The 14,163-nt window shown below is 46.4% G+C and overlaps 1 protein-coding gene across 1 annotated transcript; it reads right to left on the bottom strand.

The window, feature by feature from the left end:
- Positions 1-11,892: 11,892 nt before the first annotated feature.
- On the bottom strand, positions 11,893-13,741 carry LOC122205258 (olfactory receptor 1K1). Its single transcript, XM_042913480.1, has one exon. The coding sequence runs from the start codon at positions 13,371-13,373 to the stop codon at positions 12,423-12,425; it is 951 nt and encodes a 316-aa protein (XP_042769414.1). The 5' UTR covers positions 13,374-13,741; the 3' UTR covers positions 11,893-12,422.
- Positions 13,742-14,163: the final 422 nt, after the last annotated feature.

The raw sequence follows: 14,163 nt of genomic DNA, 5'->3' as shown, positions 1-14,163 counted from the left end.
CTTCACTGGGAAACCTGTGTGAGATGCAGACTTTTCCTGCCCTCCAGGTGATTCTGAGGCTTGTTCAAGCGTGGGAATCACTGATGTATGGATCAAGGTGAGTGACAGCAGCTGTCACCAAACGGCTTACTTATTTGGGTAAGGGAGAGAAGGAGTTGAAAGCAGATGCTCAGATCTCTTCCTCTTTATATGATTCTCCTTTTTAGTCATGGAATTGAGGAAAGGGAAGAGAAACTGCTACTTGTCTATCCTAAACTATGTCCCCGTGGTATTCCAGATTTCATTTTTCCTCCAGAACAAGAGTCCCGTGAAGGCACAGACTTTGTTTTCCTCCCTGGGCGTGGCATAATTACTGTTCACTCCAGGGATGATAGGCTAACGTTTACTAGCTTTGTGGCCAAGATGCTGAACCCCTCTGCACCTCAGTTTCTTCATTTGTGAAATGAGAATAAGTAACATGAGTCAATCCATATAAAATATTTAGAACACAGCCTTCAAATATGTGTTTCTATCATCCCCAGTGCCCACTACTGTGTCTGACACTTGGTAATGATCAATAAACGTTCAATAATGAACATATGGGCCCACTGAATACCGGCAGCCTTTCAAGGTAGGAAATAAATAGTAACTTTCAGACATGAAGAAACCAAGACTTAGCAGGGTTAAGGGACTACACAGGGCTTGTGGGCAGGGCAGGATTTAAAATCAGGTCTATGTACTTCCGAAATTTTCACCGTTTCCACGATGTCATGTTAGTCTGGGTGGAGAAAGCAAATGATCGAGGGACAATAAAATCGGTCAATTTAAAAAAGAAAAAATGGAGGAAGTAAGTTTAAAAAAATTTAAAAAGAAAATAGTTGGAGGAAGTAAAGGGAGAGAATTTATTTATTTATTTATTTATTTATATTTTTTAATGTTTAATATTTGAGAGCGATAGAGAGAGAGAAATGGAGTGAGAGCAGGGGAGGGACAGAGAGAGGGAGACACAGAATCTGAAACAGGCTCTAGGCTCTGAGCTGTCAGCACAGAACCAGACACGGGGCTCAAACCCAACGAATGGTGAGATCATGACCTGAGCTGAGGTTGGATGCTTAACCGACTGAGCCACCCAGGCACCCCTTCAGTGCCTCTTTAAAGAGTGCAGGCCAGGGGCGCCTGGGTGGCTCAGTCGGTTAAGTGTCCGACTTCGGCTCAGGTCACGATCTCGCGGTCCGTGAGTTCGAGCCCCGCATCGGGCTCTGGGCTGATGGCTCAGAGCCTGGAGCCTGTTTCCGATTCTGTGTCTCCCTCTCTCTCTGCCCCTCCCCCGTTCATGCTCTGTCTCTCTCTGTCTCAAAAATAAATAAACGTTAAAAAAAAAAAAAGTAAAAAAAAGAAAAAGTGCAGGCCAGTCATCTTACAGAATGTCCCACACTCTGATTTCTCTAATTATTTCCTCTTTTTGGGTAATAATGTGACCAGAAGTGATGTTACCTACATGGTCTTACTGAATCAAGTCAGGGAATCCGTGATGTCAGCTCAGTGACCCTAGGTTTAATCACTTGGTCAAGGTGGTGAATGCCAGATCTCCATATTATAAGGTTATTTGCCTTCTTGTGAGTAGTAAGGGTATGATACTTTGAGACTGTGCGAGTGTCTTTTTTCCCAACAACCATCTACCTGAGGGCTTTAGCATCTGTTGATGATCCTTGCCTGAGCCAAGTTATTACACTGGGTTTTGTCAAAAGGTGATTTCTAATTCTGTCTTTTCTTTTGCATTTATTACCTGATCTTGCACAAAACAGAACTCTACCTCCCTGTCCCCCCCCCCCCCCCCCCCGCCCCAGGAATGCTGTGAACTTACAGATTTTTAAAAATTCAGTGTCTATTATCATAATTCTTTCTGGGGCTTTGGTTGCCTTTGCAAGCCAATTCCTGTCTCCTTTTGAGATAAGCCATTAGTTTTCGAGTACTTACCTTCTTTCTGGTCTAAGCTGTTCCAGAATCACATGGAACTTCTCTGCTAAGGACTTAGAATTAGCCACTTTCCAAGAAGCTCTGGTTCCTTTTATGGAGAATGACATTTAGAACTAAAATCCAGGTGCTATGTGCTCATTGCTAGTGGGATGTCACTGCTTCTAGGTCCTTTCAGTGGACAGAGGAAAAATAGGGATTTCTAAAATGTATGAGTTCATATGGATACTTCAGTGGAAACACAATTCCCAGCATCCATGTATTTATTCATTTTTATCATCACATAATACACACTAAATAGCTTCATAATTATGCCTATGCCACTAACAAAAGCAACCCTAAATGAAAATTTCAAGATTTCTTTGCCGTCCCTTTTCTTCTTCTTCCTCTTCCTCCTCCTCTTCTTCCTCTCCTTCTTCTGTTTCTTCCTCTTCTCCTCCTCCTCCTCTGCCTCCTCCTCCTCCCCCTCCTCCTTCCTCTCCTTCCTGTCCTCCTCCTCCTTCTTTTCCTCTTTCTTCTCCTCCTTCCTCTCCTCTTCCTCCTCCTCCTCTTTTTTTTCTTCATTCTTAGAGCACGTCCTTCTAAGGATGTAGAGTATTGAGTTAAAAAAGTCATCTGAATTATTTTTTTTCTGTGTGGTTATGTTGTCAACTTGGTATAGAAATAGATTTATTTGTGTGAATAACTTGACTTCAAATTCAAAGACACCACAAGTTGCATATTACATAGTACTAAAAATAAATTAATTGTTAAACAGCTTTATGGGGATCTCAAAATAGATGGAAAACGGAAAAAAAAAAGTAGATTCATTTGTTTCTGCACGATTCCATTTTTGGATTTGCTTTTTTCATCCTTTTTGATTGAACTGTTTTGAACACATAAAACATTAACCTAGTTTGAAAGCCAACACTATATAAAAAGATCATCAAAGAAGTCTCGCTCCCATCTTCCTTCCTTCCACCTCAAGAATTGATGTTTGCTCGTGTGAATGACCTTGGGTGGATTTCTGAGTCCCTCTGAGCTTTGGTCCCCAAAGGAGGATAGTTACAGTAACTATCTCAGAAGGCTGCTGCCAGGGTTCATCCAACGGGTTGAAGTTCTACACATAGTGTGCACAGAGTAAACATCCTATAAATGTCATCTGCTTATCTACTGTCCATCCTGCACAAGGCCCCGATTCCACTTATCAAAGAAAAGCCTTACTGAAGACATTGGAGCCCCCTTGGAAGCATGGGAAATCATTATTTATCCTTCAAAACTCAGCTTAAATCTCCCATCCTCTCTGGATCCTTGATAAGTCTTTAGTGTCTCTTCAGGAAGAAACAGTAACACCACTGCACGAGCTCCCATGAGTTATGGCAACATTGGTTAGGAAAAGTTTTGAGGGCTCAGAGCCTGACTCCAGCAAAAACTGGCGGTACCTTTGTTTCCTCATGTATATACTGGGGTAACAGGAGTTTGCATGACAGGCCCACGAATTAATACCAGCAAAGTACTTAGCACTTTGCTCAACACATAGAAACGTCTCAGTACATTATCTACTGTTGTTCTCATGCTATCATTTTGTATTCAGTTTAAGAAAAAAAATTTGAGGTTTGCCCTAAATGTGACACATGGAAGTCCTGGTGACTTGAATGATCTTGTCTCCATTTCCTGTCGGGTAACCCCATCTTCAGCATGTGTATTTGCCCCAGTTGAATTGTATTTGTTTACATAAATACTATGATGTATTATTTGGGAACAGGGACTGTATCCTATTATTTCTGGTTTCTGATCTGAGTTGATGGAAGTGCATGTTTGCTGCTTAAATGGGGAAATTCCCGAAGGCTGAAGTAGGTTGGAATTCACATTAGGGCAGAAGGCTATCTGTTACATTGCTTTTCCAGAAATGTTACATATCTTTTTTTTTTTTTTAAGTTTATTTATTTTTGAGACAGAGAGAGACAGAGCATGAATGGGGGAGGGGCAGAGAGAGAGGGAGACACAGAATCGGAAGCAGGCTCCAGGCTCTGAGCCATCAGCCCAGAGCCCGATGCGGGGCTCGAACTCACGGACCGCGAGATCGTGACCTGAGCCGAAGTCGGACGCTTAACCGACTGAGCCACCCAGGCGCCCCACATATCTTTTTTTTTTTAATTAATTCATTTTGAGAGAAGAGAGAGAGAGAGAGAGAGAGCAGGGGAGGGGCAGAGAGAGACGGAGAGAGATCCTAAGCAGGCTCCATGCTCAGTGCAGAGCCCGACAGGGGGCTCAATCCCACGAACCTGAGCTCGTGAAATCAAGAGTCAGACACTCAACCGACGGAACCACCCATGCGGCCCAAGAAATGTTACATAACTTTGATCAGAGGTGTACTACCTATGCTCCCTGAGAACCAGATTACGAGTTCAAGTTAAAAACCCTCAGCCCTGGGGCACCTGGGTGGCCTGTTGGTTAAGCATTCAACTTTGGCTCAGGTCATGATGTCACAGTTTGTGAGTTCGGGCGGCATAGGCCTCTCTGCTGGCAGCTTGGAGCCTGCTTCGGATCCTCTGTCCCCTCTCTCTGTCCCTCCCCAGCTCACGCGCTCTCTCTAAAATAAATAAGCATTAAAAAATAATAAATAAAATACATAAACAAAAACACCAAAACCTCATCCCACCCAAAGCAAGAGGAAATACCGGTTATAACCTGATATGACCACACGGTGGCAGCAGAGGAGAGGGAAGGAATAGTTCTGCGGCTGTCGGTAAGCCGAGCCACAGACTTGGGGCTTAGGGGCTGAGGGTGATGTCTAGTACCCCGTACTAGTCACTTTAGAGAGTTTTGTTTTTTTTTTTTAGGAGGGAGAACTAGAAAGTATTACATTCACACAGTTTATTAATGAGGAACAGAACAAACAAAACATTATTTGGTGAATACAACATACATACACTTAACTTTCATATTATGGTCAGTTAAAGCTGAGGGAAACGTTGGCTCAGGAAGAGAAGAGGAAGGCAGGGGGCACCCACTAGTCCCCAGTGAAGAGTCCTGAGCTCCCTAGTTCAGAGCACAGGCTTTGTGTTCAAATCCCAGTCCTGTCATTTATCCCCAGTGACTTCTTGTCCCCTAACTGTAGTAGTGAGAGTGACCAACATATATTGAGACATATTAGGTGCTGGGTCCTTATCCTAAGCACATTACTTTTTTTTTTTAATTTTTTTTAACGTTTATTTATTTTTGAGACAGAGAGAGACAGAGCATGAACGGGGGAGGGTCAGAGAGAGGGAGACACAGAATCTGAAACAGGCTCCAGGCTCTGAGCTGTCAGCACAGAGCCCGACGCAGGGCTCAAACTCACGGACTGCGAGATCATGACCTGAGCCGAAGTCAGCCGCTTAACCTACTGAACCACCCAGGCGCCCCTAAGCACATTACTTTTTATTTATTTTTTAATTTAAATTAAGGTAAACTCTACCCCTCATGCAAGACTCGAGCTCACGACCCCAAGACCAAGAAGGGTCATATGCTCCACTGACTGAGCCAGCCAGGTGCCCCTATTCTCAGCACTTAATGTGTATTTTCTTAGATAATTCTCATAACAACCTCAGAGAGAGATTATTATTCTCATTTATAGGTAAGCAATTTGCCCAGGGTCAACCAGCTAGTGAATAATCATGTCGGGACTTAAACCCAGGAACTCAGAGCTCAGAAGTCAGGATCTTAGTATGCTTGGCAGCCTTACCTATGCACAGACTATAATGATGCCCACCGAGAAAGGCTGCTGGGAAGATATGAGGGGTGCCTGCCCTGTGTTGGTGTTATGGACTGAACTAAGACACCAGTTCCTAGGGGCCCCTGGTTGGCTCAGTCAGTTAAGCATCTGACTTCGACTCAGGTAATGATCTCATGGTTCATGAGTTCAAGCCCTGCATCAGGCTGTCTTGCTCTCAGCACATAGTCTGCTTTGGATTTTCTGTCCCCCCCTGCCCCTTACCCCACACATGCTCTCTCTCTCTCTCTCTCTCAAAAATAAATGTTAAATAAAAGACACTGATTCCTAGTAAATTGTATAAATTCAAGAGAGGAAGGAGAAATAGGATACCCCAAACTTACCTCGAAGGAGAGTTGGTCAGAATCACAGAATCCTCTGCCCTCCAGGTAGGCCTGCTGTCTTTTCCAGAGTTGTGTATTTCTACAGCCTCCCTCTTACCTCTGAACGCTTCCCACGAAGTACAGCCTTTCTAAAGGCAAGGATGCTGTCTCCCTTTTGGCAGAGTCTCAAGTCTTACAAGATTTAGGGCAAGGATTCTGCAGTTGTGCCTTGGAGACCACCTGCATCAAAATCACCTAAGGTGCTTATTCAAAAGGAAGTTCCAGCCGTCCCCCCCCCCCCCCCCCCCCCCCCCCCCCCCCCCCCCCCCCCCCCCCCCCCCCGCCCTGCCCCTGCTGATCCTGGAAGTCTGGGGCTGGAGGGTAGAATACGCATTTTACTGAACATGCCGGGTGATTCTGATGTGTGGCAAATAGATTGGGAATAAGAATGGGGTGAGGGGAGGTGCGCCTGGCTCAGGTCATGATCTCAGGATTCCTGAGATTGAGCCTGTGACAGTTTGTGAGATGGAGCCCGGCCTCGGGCTCTGTGCTGATGGCAAGGAGCCTGCCTGGGATTTTCTGTCTCTCCTCTTTCTCCCCATCTCCTGTTCACGCATGCAGGTATGCGCTCTCTCTCTCTCTCTCAAAAAATAAATCAACCTTTAAAAAAAAGAATGGGGTGAAGGGAGGGCTTTTACTGTTCTTCATTTCAGCCCAGAGCCAGATCTCTGCTCAAATACTGATTCTAGGGGCGCCTGGGTGGCTCAGTCGGTTAAGCGTCCGACTTTGGCTCAGGTCATGATCTCACAGCTTGTGGGTTCGAGCCCCGCGTCAGGCTCTGGGCCTGGAGCCTGCTTCGGATTCTGTGTTTCCCTCTCTCTCTGCCCCTCTCCCACTCATGCTCTGTCTCTGCCTATCAAAAAAAATAAAGAAACGTAATAATAAAAAAAATTTAAAAAAAAATACTGATTCTACCATTTGTGGCTTGAAGCCTTGAGCAAGTTACCTCCCTGAGCTACAATTTCTTCATCTGTAAAATGGGAATAATAATGCGTGCCACACAGGATTTTTATGAGGACTAGATGCTATGATGAATGCAAAGCCACCAGCACCAAATCTGGCCTATGTTTAGTTTACTTCCCGCCTTGTCATTGTGGCTTCTGAGGTCTGTGGTTACTAGATTTCACGATGTGGGTGGTAATGGTCTTAGTCATGGTTTCATCAAATGTCAGTTGTTCTGTGCTCCTTGGAGAGAGGAAGAAGTCTCTGTGTGTGTGTATTGAGTCAGGGGGTGGGGACGGGGTATCTGGCTACTTGCCAGAAACAGGGTTATTTGATTAGTTTCGCTCATCTTATTTTTCCAGCCTTTTCCCTTCCCACAAGAGAGGAGCTGACAATGTTCCAGTGTGGTTTGAGCGTGAGTGTGGGAATGATTATAAAGTCTCCAAAGAAAGCAATCAAGAGACTCTCTGCAAAGAGAAGTGGATTTGGTTATGAGATCTGAAAGGGAGAGCCATGACTCCTACTTCTAGGCGCTTTTAGTTAAGTGGAAGGGCATAACTCATATCCTCAAAGAATCCTCAGTGGATTCATACTCAGAACAAGAGTATCGGTCCCCAAAAGCAAGCAGAGAAAGCAAGTATGTCTTGGTAGGTCAATCCTCAGGACATTGAAGGGACTGGGACATGCTGTGTTGGAGAAAAAGGCAAATATCAGAAATAGTTCTGGGAGCTTCATCAGTTTGCTATGGAACACATCACCCAAAAACTCAGTGCCTTAAAACGGGCGTCATTTATTTTCACTCCCACGTCTTTGGGACAGCTGGGTCCTGGCTGATTGGGCGGGGCTTCTCTTGCCATCTGCAGGTCAGGTGGGGGCTCTGCTCTAGGCTGGGTTTGCCAGGGTCACCTTGACTGGAGCAGCTCTGCTCCATGTGTCTCTCATCCTTCTCTTGGCACCAGTGGGCCACCGGGCATGTCCTTCTCAGGGCAATGAAGGAAACACAAGAGAACAAGCCCAATATCACATCTTCTTTTCGTGCCCGTATCACGCGTCCTAATATTCCATCGACAAAGCCAGGTGCGTGGTTGAACCCAGAGTCATGGAGGGCAAAGTTATGTGGCCAAGGGTGTGGATTCAGCGATGGGTGAACTGGGGCCATTGATGTAATTGGCCAGATTCTTCCATGAATTTCCTCAAGCTCTTCTTTCACTCCTGATCTCAAGTCATTGCTTTCTCTTTGATGCTGCTATAGCACTTGGTACCTCTGTCTGGCTTGGATCCCAATCCACGCTGCCATCGTGTATGTGAGTGTGAGAACTGCGTGCACAGCCCTGGCGCCCAGTAAGTGACAGTAAGAGAGAGAGAAGAGAGCAGACAAGGGAAGGAAGTAGGATCAAGCGACCGAAAAAACAGGACCGGCACATAAGGGTGAAGCGAGTGGAGGGAACAAAAGGAAAGAGATGCGAACAGGCTGAGCTAGGCTCTTGCCCGTTCACCTTCTTGGAATATTGATCGATTCCAAGTATTTTAAAGCAGTCGTATCTGCATTGAGACAGCGTCTTTGTGTTTTTATTTTTAGGTGTAATGGTTGCATTTTCCTGGTGGCAACCCTGCCTGAAAGGATACATAGGCTGATAGAAATCACATAGGCTGTTAGAAATCTGCTTTGTACCCCTGGAAGGAGTAATCAGTTTACGATTTAGGATTCGAGCCTCCTTCACTACTGAGATCTCTCCAGATGCTACACCTTTGAGACCAAGCCCGCCTTACTTTGTAATGCGTGAAGGTTATATTAGAAAGGAGGGAGTAGAGGCAGACTCAAATTCTTTTCTTGAAATGCAATGAATTATTTTTTCAGGTTGAGGTGGGTCATAGTGCTGCGTGTTATTTTGAATAAACTGAAAAGTTGCAAATATCGCTGCTGGGAGGGTGGGCTAGATTGATTTTGAAAGGGCCGGAAATCATTTCAGGGTAACCTGAGAAATATGGTGGGTAAGAAGCAGCCTTCTGTGTGCCACATAAAGGCTTTCTGAAGACAGACTACAAACCCCCTTGACCTACAGCAGCAGCCTCACCTGGATAAGCAGAGGCTCTTCGGAGGAAACAGCCTAGAAACAAACAAAATAAGCATTTGCATATGCTTATTTTGCTTAGGGTGTTCAGAATTGGTCTCTTTATGTTTCATGTGAAAAAGATCCAAGAGAAACTTCTTCAGTGGCTTTAAGAACTCCTTTGCAGGAGCACCTGGGTGGCTCAGTCAGTTAAGCGTCCAACTTCTGCTCAGGTCATGATTTCGTGGTTTGTGAGTTTGAGCCCTGCATGGGACTCTCTGCTGTCAGCCCAGAGCCTGCTTCGGACCCTCTGTCCTCCTCTGTCTCTGCCCCTCCCCTGCTTGCACTGTCTGTCTCTCTCAAAAATAAATAAACTTAGGGGCGCCTAGGTGGCTCAGTGGGTTGAGCGTCCGACTTTGGCTCAGGTCATGATCTCACGGTCTGTGAGTTCGAGCCCTGCGTCAGGCTCTGTGCTGACAGCTCAGAGCCTGGAGCCTGTTTCAGATTCTGTGTCTCCCTCTCTCTGACCCTCCCCATTCATGCTCTGTCTCTCTCTGTCCCAAAAATAAATAAACGTTAAAAAAAAATTTTTTTTAAATAATAAAAAATAAATAAACTTAAAAAAAAGTATATATATATAGTATATATATATAAATATATAATTATCTATATACTATATATATAATACTATATATGTACTATATTATACTATATACTATATATACTATACTATACTATATATACTATTTATATAATTATATATATAATATACTATATATATTGTATATATGAACACCTTTGCAGTCTTTCTGGAGATGGGGGAAGGATTTATCTTCCTGTCTCCAGGTCAGTGTCAGCTGCTAAGTCTACCTGAAGTAAAACACGAGGGCATATCTAGGTGGGGGTGGGCTGAGAATGGGGCCCACGGACCCAAATGCCTGGTGACTGAAGCTATTTGCATGACCACTATTTCCGTCTCTTGCCTGTCTTACTGGGGGTCTGGAAGTAGAACACTCTTCCAGGGTGCAGCCAGCTCTTTGGAATGACATCTGAGCAGGATGACAAGGGCACCGCTGGTGGCCCAGAAGAGGGAAGGACTGGCAGTCTCCCAACCCCCACTGTGTCCCCTTATGCAGAAACATCACCTGGGAGAGGACCAGGAGACAGACAGAGCAGCAGCATATCACACGCATAGTCTCTGTGCCAGGTTCTAGAGACACAGAGAGAACTCAGGCAGGGTCCCTCCTGGTCAGCTCATAGAATGTGTCCAAGTCCCTCATGACACCTAGCCAGGTCCCTAAGGTAGGGCTGATGGTGCCCGTGTGGAATGGTTGATGAGCATCGTGACCAGTATGTTTGTGAAGCTTTAGACAAGGCACAGGGAGGAAGTGGGTTGTGAAACAAGGGACAGTCTATCTGTAGAGTAGCCAGGATCTGGCCTCACAGCAGGAGCAGGCAGCCTGGGGACTGGGCAGGATAGGAAAGGATGGCTTCAGTATCATTGCAGGTTTTGGTGGGCTGAACAAGGAAGCCTGCAGGTTGCCACTGAGTGTGTGTGGACTTGGGCAGGTCCCTTAACCACTCTGGACCTCATGTCCAAACGAAGGGGTTTGGACCTCATGCCCATCAAACGAAGGGGTTGATTAGATCAGCGTCCCCTCAGGGAGGTGGAGGAGGGGCATCAAGGAGGCTAAGAAGGTGCCTTTGACTCTCACCTCACTTATACCCTGTGGCTCTACCCCCCTTGTTTGTTTTTTTTAAATGCTTATTTATTTTTGAGAGAGACAGAGAGAGTGCAAGCAGGGAAGGGGCAGAGAGGAGGACAGAGGATCTGAAGTGGCTCTGTGCTGATAGCAGGGAGTCTGATGTGGGGCTCGAACTCACAAACCACAAAATTACGACCCGAGTGAAAGTCGCACACTTAACCAACCCACTGAGCCACCCAGGCGCCCCTTCCTTCTGTTTTCTATATGATGTTTCTGTGTAAGGTTTTATTAGAAAAAAAGAGGGTTGTTTTTGTTTTTTTTTGGTTTTCATTTTGTTTTGTTTTGTTTTGCTTAAACTGATGGTCTAAAGATCGTTGAATTCCCATTTAGATCTAAACAGCAGAGCATAGGAGTTCTAGGACTGGGTGGTGGCAGGTTTGTTAGTGGGAGCTGGAAAGGGCCTGGAAAGGCCAGGACTGCTATAGCCCTCCACCTCCCTGGAAGGGCAGGGGCCGGAAGGAAGGGAGTGGGGGAATGGGTGTGGACTTCTTGGAGAGACATAGGCATAAAAGAGAGACCTATTTGGTAAAAGACTGGACGTACCAGGAAGCCTTTCTGACCCCAGATGTGTCCTCACCTGAGCCAGTGTGCCTGCCCTGGTCTGGGGTTTCTTTTTGTAAGTTCTTCCAAATCTGGGGTCTGGATTCTATGGGGCCCAGTGGAAATACACCTGAGCGACTCATAGCAAAAGGACTTGTTCTGATTCTGCTACCGACTAGCCCACCATCTTTGAGCCTCAATTTCATAAAGTGGCAATTAGAATACCCATGCTTTGTGTGGGTGAAAATAAGTCAAGGGCTAGCACCTGATAAAAACTACCTCTTCCATCTGCCCCTGATGCCTGTGTCGCATCCTTTCTTTCCTGCTTTGCTTCATTTAATTAATTTATTTATAGTGCATGCCCACTGCATGCTCCTTCTACAGGATTCCAGATGTAGCCCAACAGGTGGCATCATAGTAAACAAGTATGAGAACAAAGAATTTAAAGTACGGACAGCTTCTAAATGCTTATTAGCATAAACGTACAAACATTTATTCATGTCAGGTGTGCACAGTGCCTCCTATGTGCCAGACTGTGTTCACTGGGAGAGGTCAACCCTTGACACATGGCCTGTGAACTTCTATCCATGTCCCAGGCAGTCGAGAAGTCATTTATTTGAGAATAGCTGGTGATGGGATGGAAAAATAAAGTGCCAATCCCCCAGAGCAAGACCTGGGGGTATGCACCTTCCCGTATAGCTTTAGGTCCTCAGAAAATGATAGCGGACTCCCTAAGTGCCTGGGAGTGAATGTTGGAAGAGGGAATGATGTGGCAGAAAGGGTCCAAGCTCTGCCACCTAAAAATTATGTAAGCTTGGGAAAGTCAGCTCTTCTCTTTGAATCCAGTTTCCTCCTCTATGAAACGGGATCATAACAACAGCTTCCCTGGTTTTTGTGGGAATCACGTAAGATCAGGCAGAGCTCTGCCTCACGGTGTGGGTGCCTGGAAAGTGATAGCTGTTATTGTCATTTTGGAAAAAAGCATAGAACAGATGATCACATTCATGAGTTGTCACCGTGGGTGATGTAGCCTGTGCTCGGTGAGGTCCAGGCCTTAGGAGTCGCCAGCTGAGATCCTCCGCCCAGTGAAGAGGGCTCGGAGTGCCCCCTGCACGTCACGGTTCCGGAGGCTATAGATCACAGGGTTTAGCATGGGGGTGACTACGGTGTACATGACGGTGGCCACACGGCCCCGCTCTGCCTCATACCGAGATGTGGGCTGGAAGTACACTGCAATGACTGTCCCATAGAAGAGGCTCACCACTGCCAGGTGGGAGCCACAGGTGGACACAGCCCGGAGCCTCCCAGAGGCTGACGGCAGCCGGAGCACCGCAGCTGCGATGGCCCCGTAGGAGGCAAGGATGAGCAGGAAGGGAGTGACCACCACCGCGGCACCCTCAGTGAAGATGAGCAGCTGGATGTGGCGGGTGTCAGAGCACGAGAGCCTTAAGAGAGGCTGGTGGTCACAGAAGAAGTGGGGCACATGGTGGGAGGCACAGAAGGACAGGCGGGCCATAAGCAGGATATGCAGGAGGGAGTGGACGTGGGACACCAGCCATGCGGTCCCCACCAGGGCTTTGCACACGGCCCGGGACATCCTTGTGGCATAGTGGAGGGGGTGGCAGATGGCCACATAGCGGTCATAGGCCATGGCGGCCAGGAGACAGCTATCGGTTACACCCAGGGCAAAGAAGAAGTACATCTGGGTCAGACAGCCAGCCACGGAGATGGAGCGGTCATGGGCCAACAAGTTGGTCAACATCTTGGGTACAGTGATGGAGGTAAAGCAGAGGTCAGCAAAGGACAGATGGGCCAGCAGGAAGTACATGGGTGCACGAAGGGCTGGACTGGCCCGTATGGCGGCCACGATGAGTCCATTACCCAGGATGCCTGCTACGTACAGGACCAAGAATAACCCAAAGAGAGGCCGCCGCTGTTCAGGACTTGTTGTCAGTCCCAGCAGGATGAATGGGGCTCCCTCTGAAGACTCATTGGTAGCATCCATGGCCAGGCTGGTTCTTCACCTAAGACCCCAGGGGTTCCTTTTTACTGATGGGTCATCTCCCCAGCTTCAAAGGAAAAGGGTGAAGGGTGGCTAAATTGCTCAAGGCTTCCTGTCAACGGGGAAAATTGTGGGTATGGAGTCAGGCAGCCCTGGTGTTACACACAAGTGTGACAGTGGGCAAGTCGTGTTACCGCCCCGAACCTTCTTCCTTTCTGGCCCTAGGTTTCCCATCTGTAAAATAAGGGAGCTGAACCAGGTGATCTTCCAGGCTGCTTCCAACTTTGATGCTTTGTGATTGTAAGCAAAACACAGAACAAAAGATATTGCCCAGGATGGAGCCTGGAGAAGGAAGAAAATAAGGAAGAAAAGATAAAGAGGGGATCAATACAGCAGATAAGAGATCTGACCCCCCGGCACTTATTTGAGGAAAGTAGGAATGGGGGGAAATAGAACAAAACAAGATGGAAGGGAGGAACACATGAAAGAAATAAAAATCCCAAATCTGAAGGGCACATGTTTTATATGGAAACATAACTCCAAATACCTAAACACAAATTGTGACATTTTAGAACCCTGAGGATAAAGAGCAGAGCCCAATACCTCCGAGCGCGTGGAGCCCAAGGGTCTAATGATATTCAGATAACAGTCTGCCATCAAGTGTTTCATCGACAGGAGATGGTAGAACACAGTTGAGCAATATCTTCAGATTCTGAAGGGAAAAAAAATATTTTGAACCTAGAATTCCATACTTAACCGAAATAATAATCAAGCGTGAGAGAAGAATAAAGAT

This window comes from Panthera leo, chromosome D4, assembly GCF_018350215.1.
Source record: "Panthera leo isolate Ple1 chromosome D4, P.leo_Ple1_pat1.1, whole genome shotgun sequence".
Taxonomy (NCBI): domain Eukaryota; kingdom Metazoa; phylum Chordata; class Mammalia; order Carnivora; family Felidae; genus Panthera; species Panthera leo.
The sequence above is the reverse complement of the archived record's forward strand: the minus strand, read 5'-3'. Positions and strand labels throughout refer to the sequence as shown.

Coding starts and splice junctions, on each gene's coding strand:
- LOC122205258 (XM_042913480.1), bottom strand. CDS start 13,373: ATGGATGCTACCAATGAGTCTTCAGAGGGAGCCCCATTCATCCTGCTG.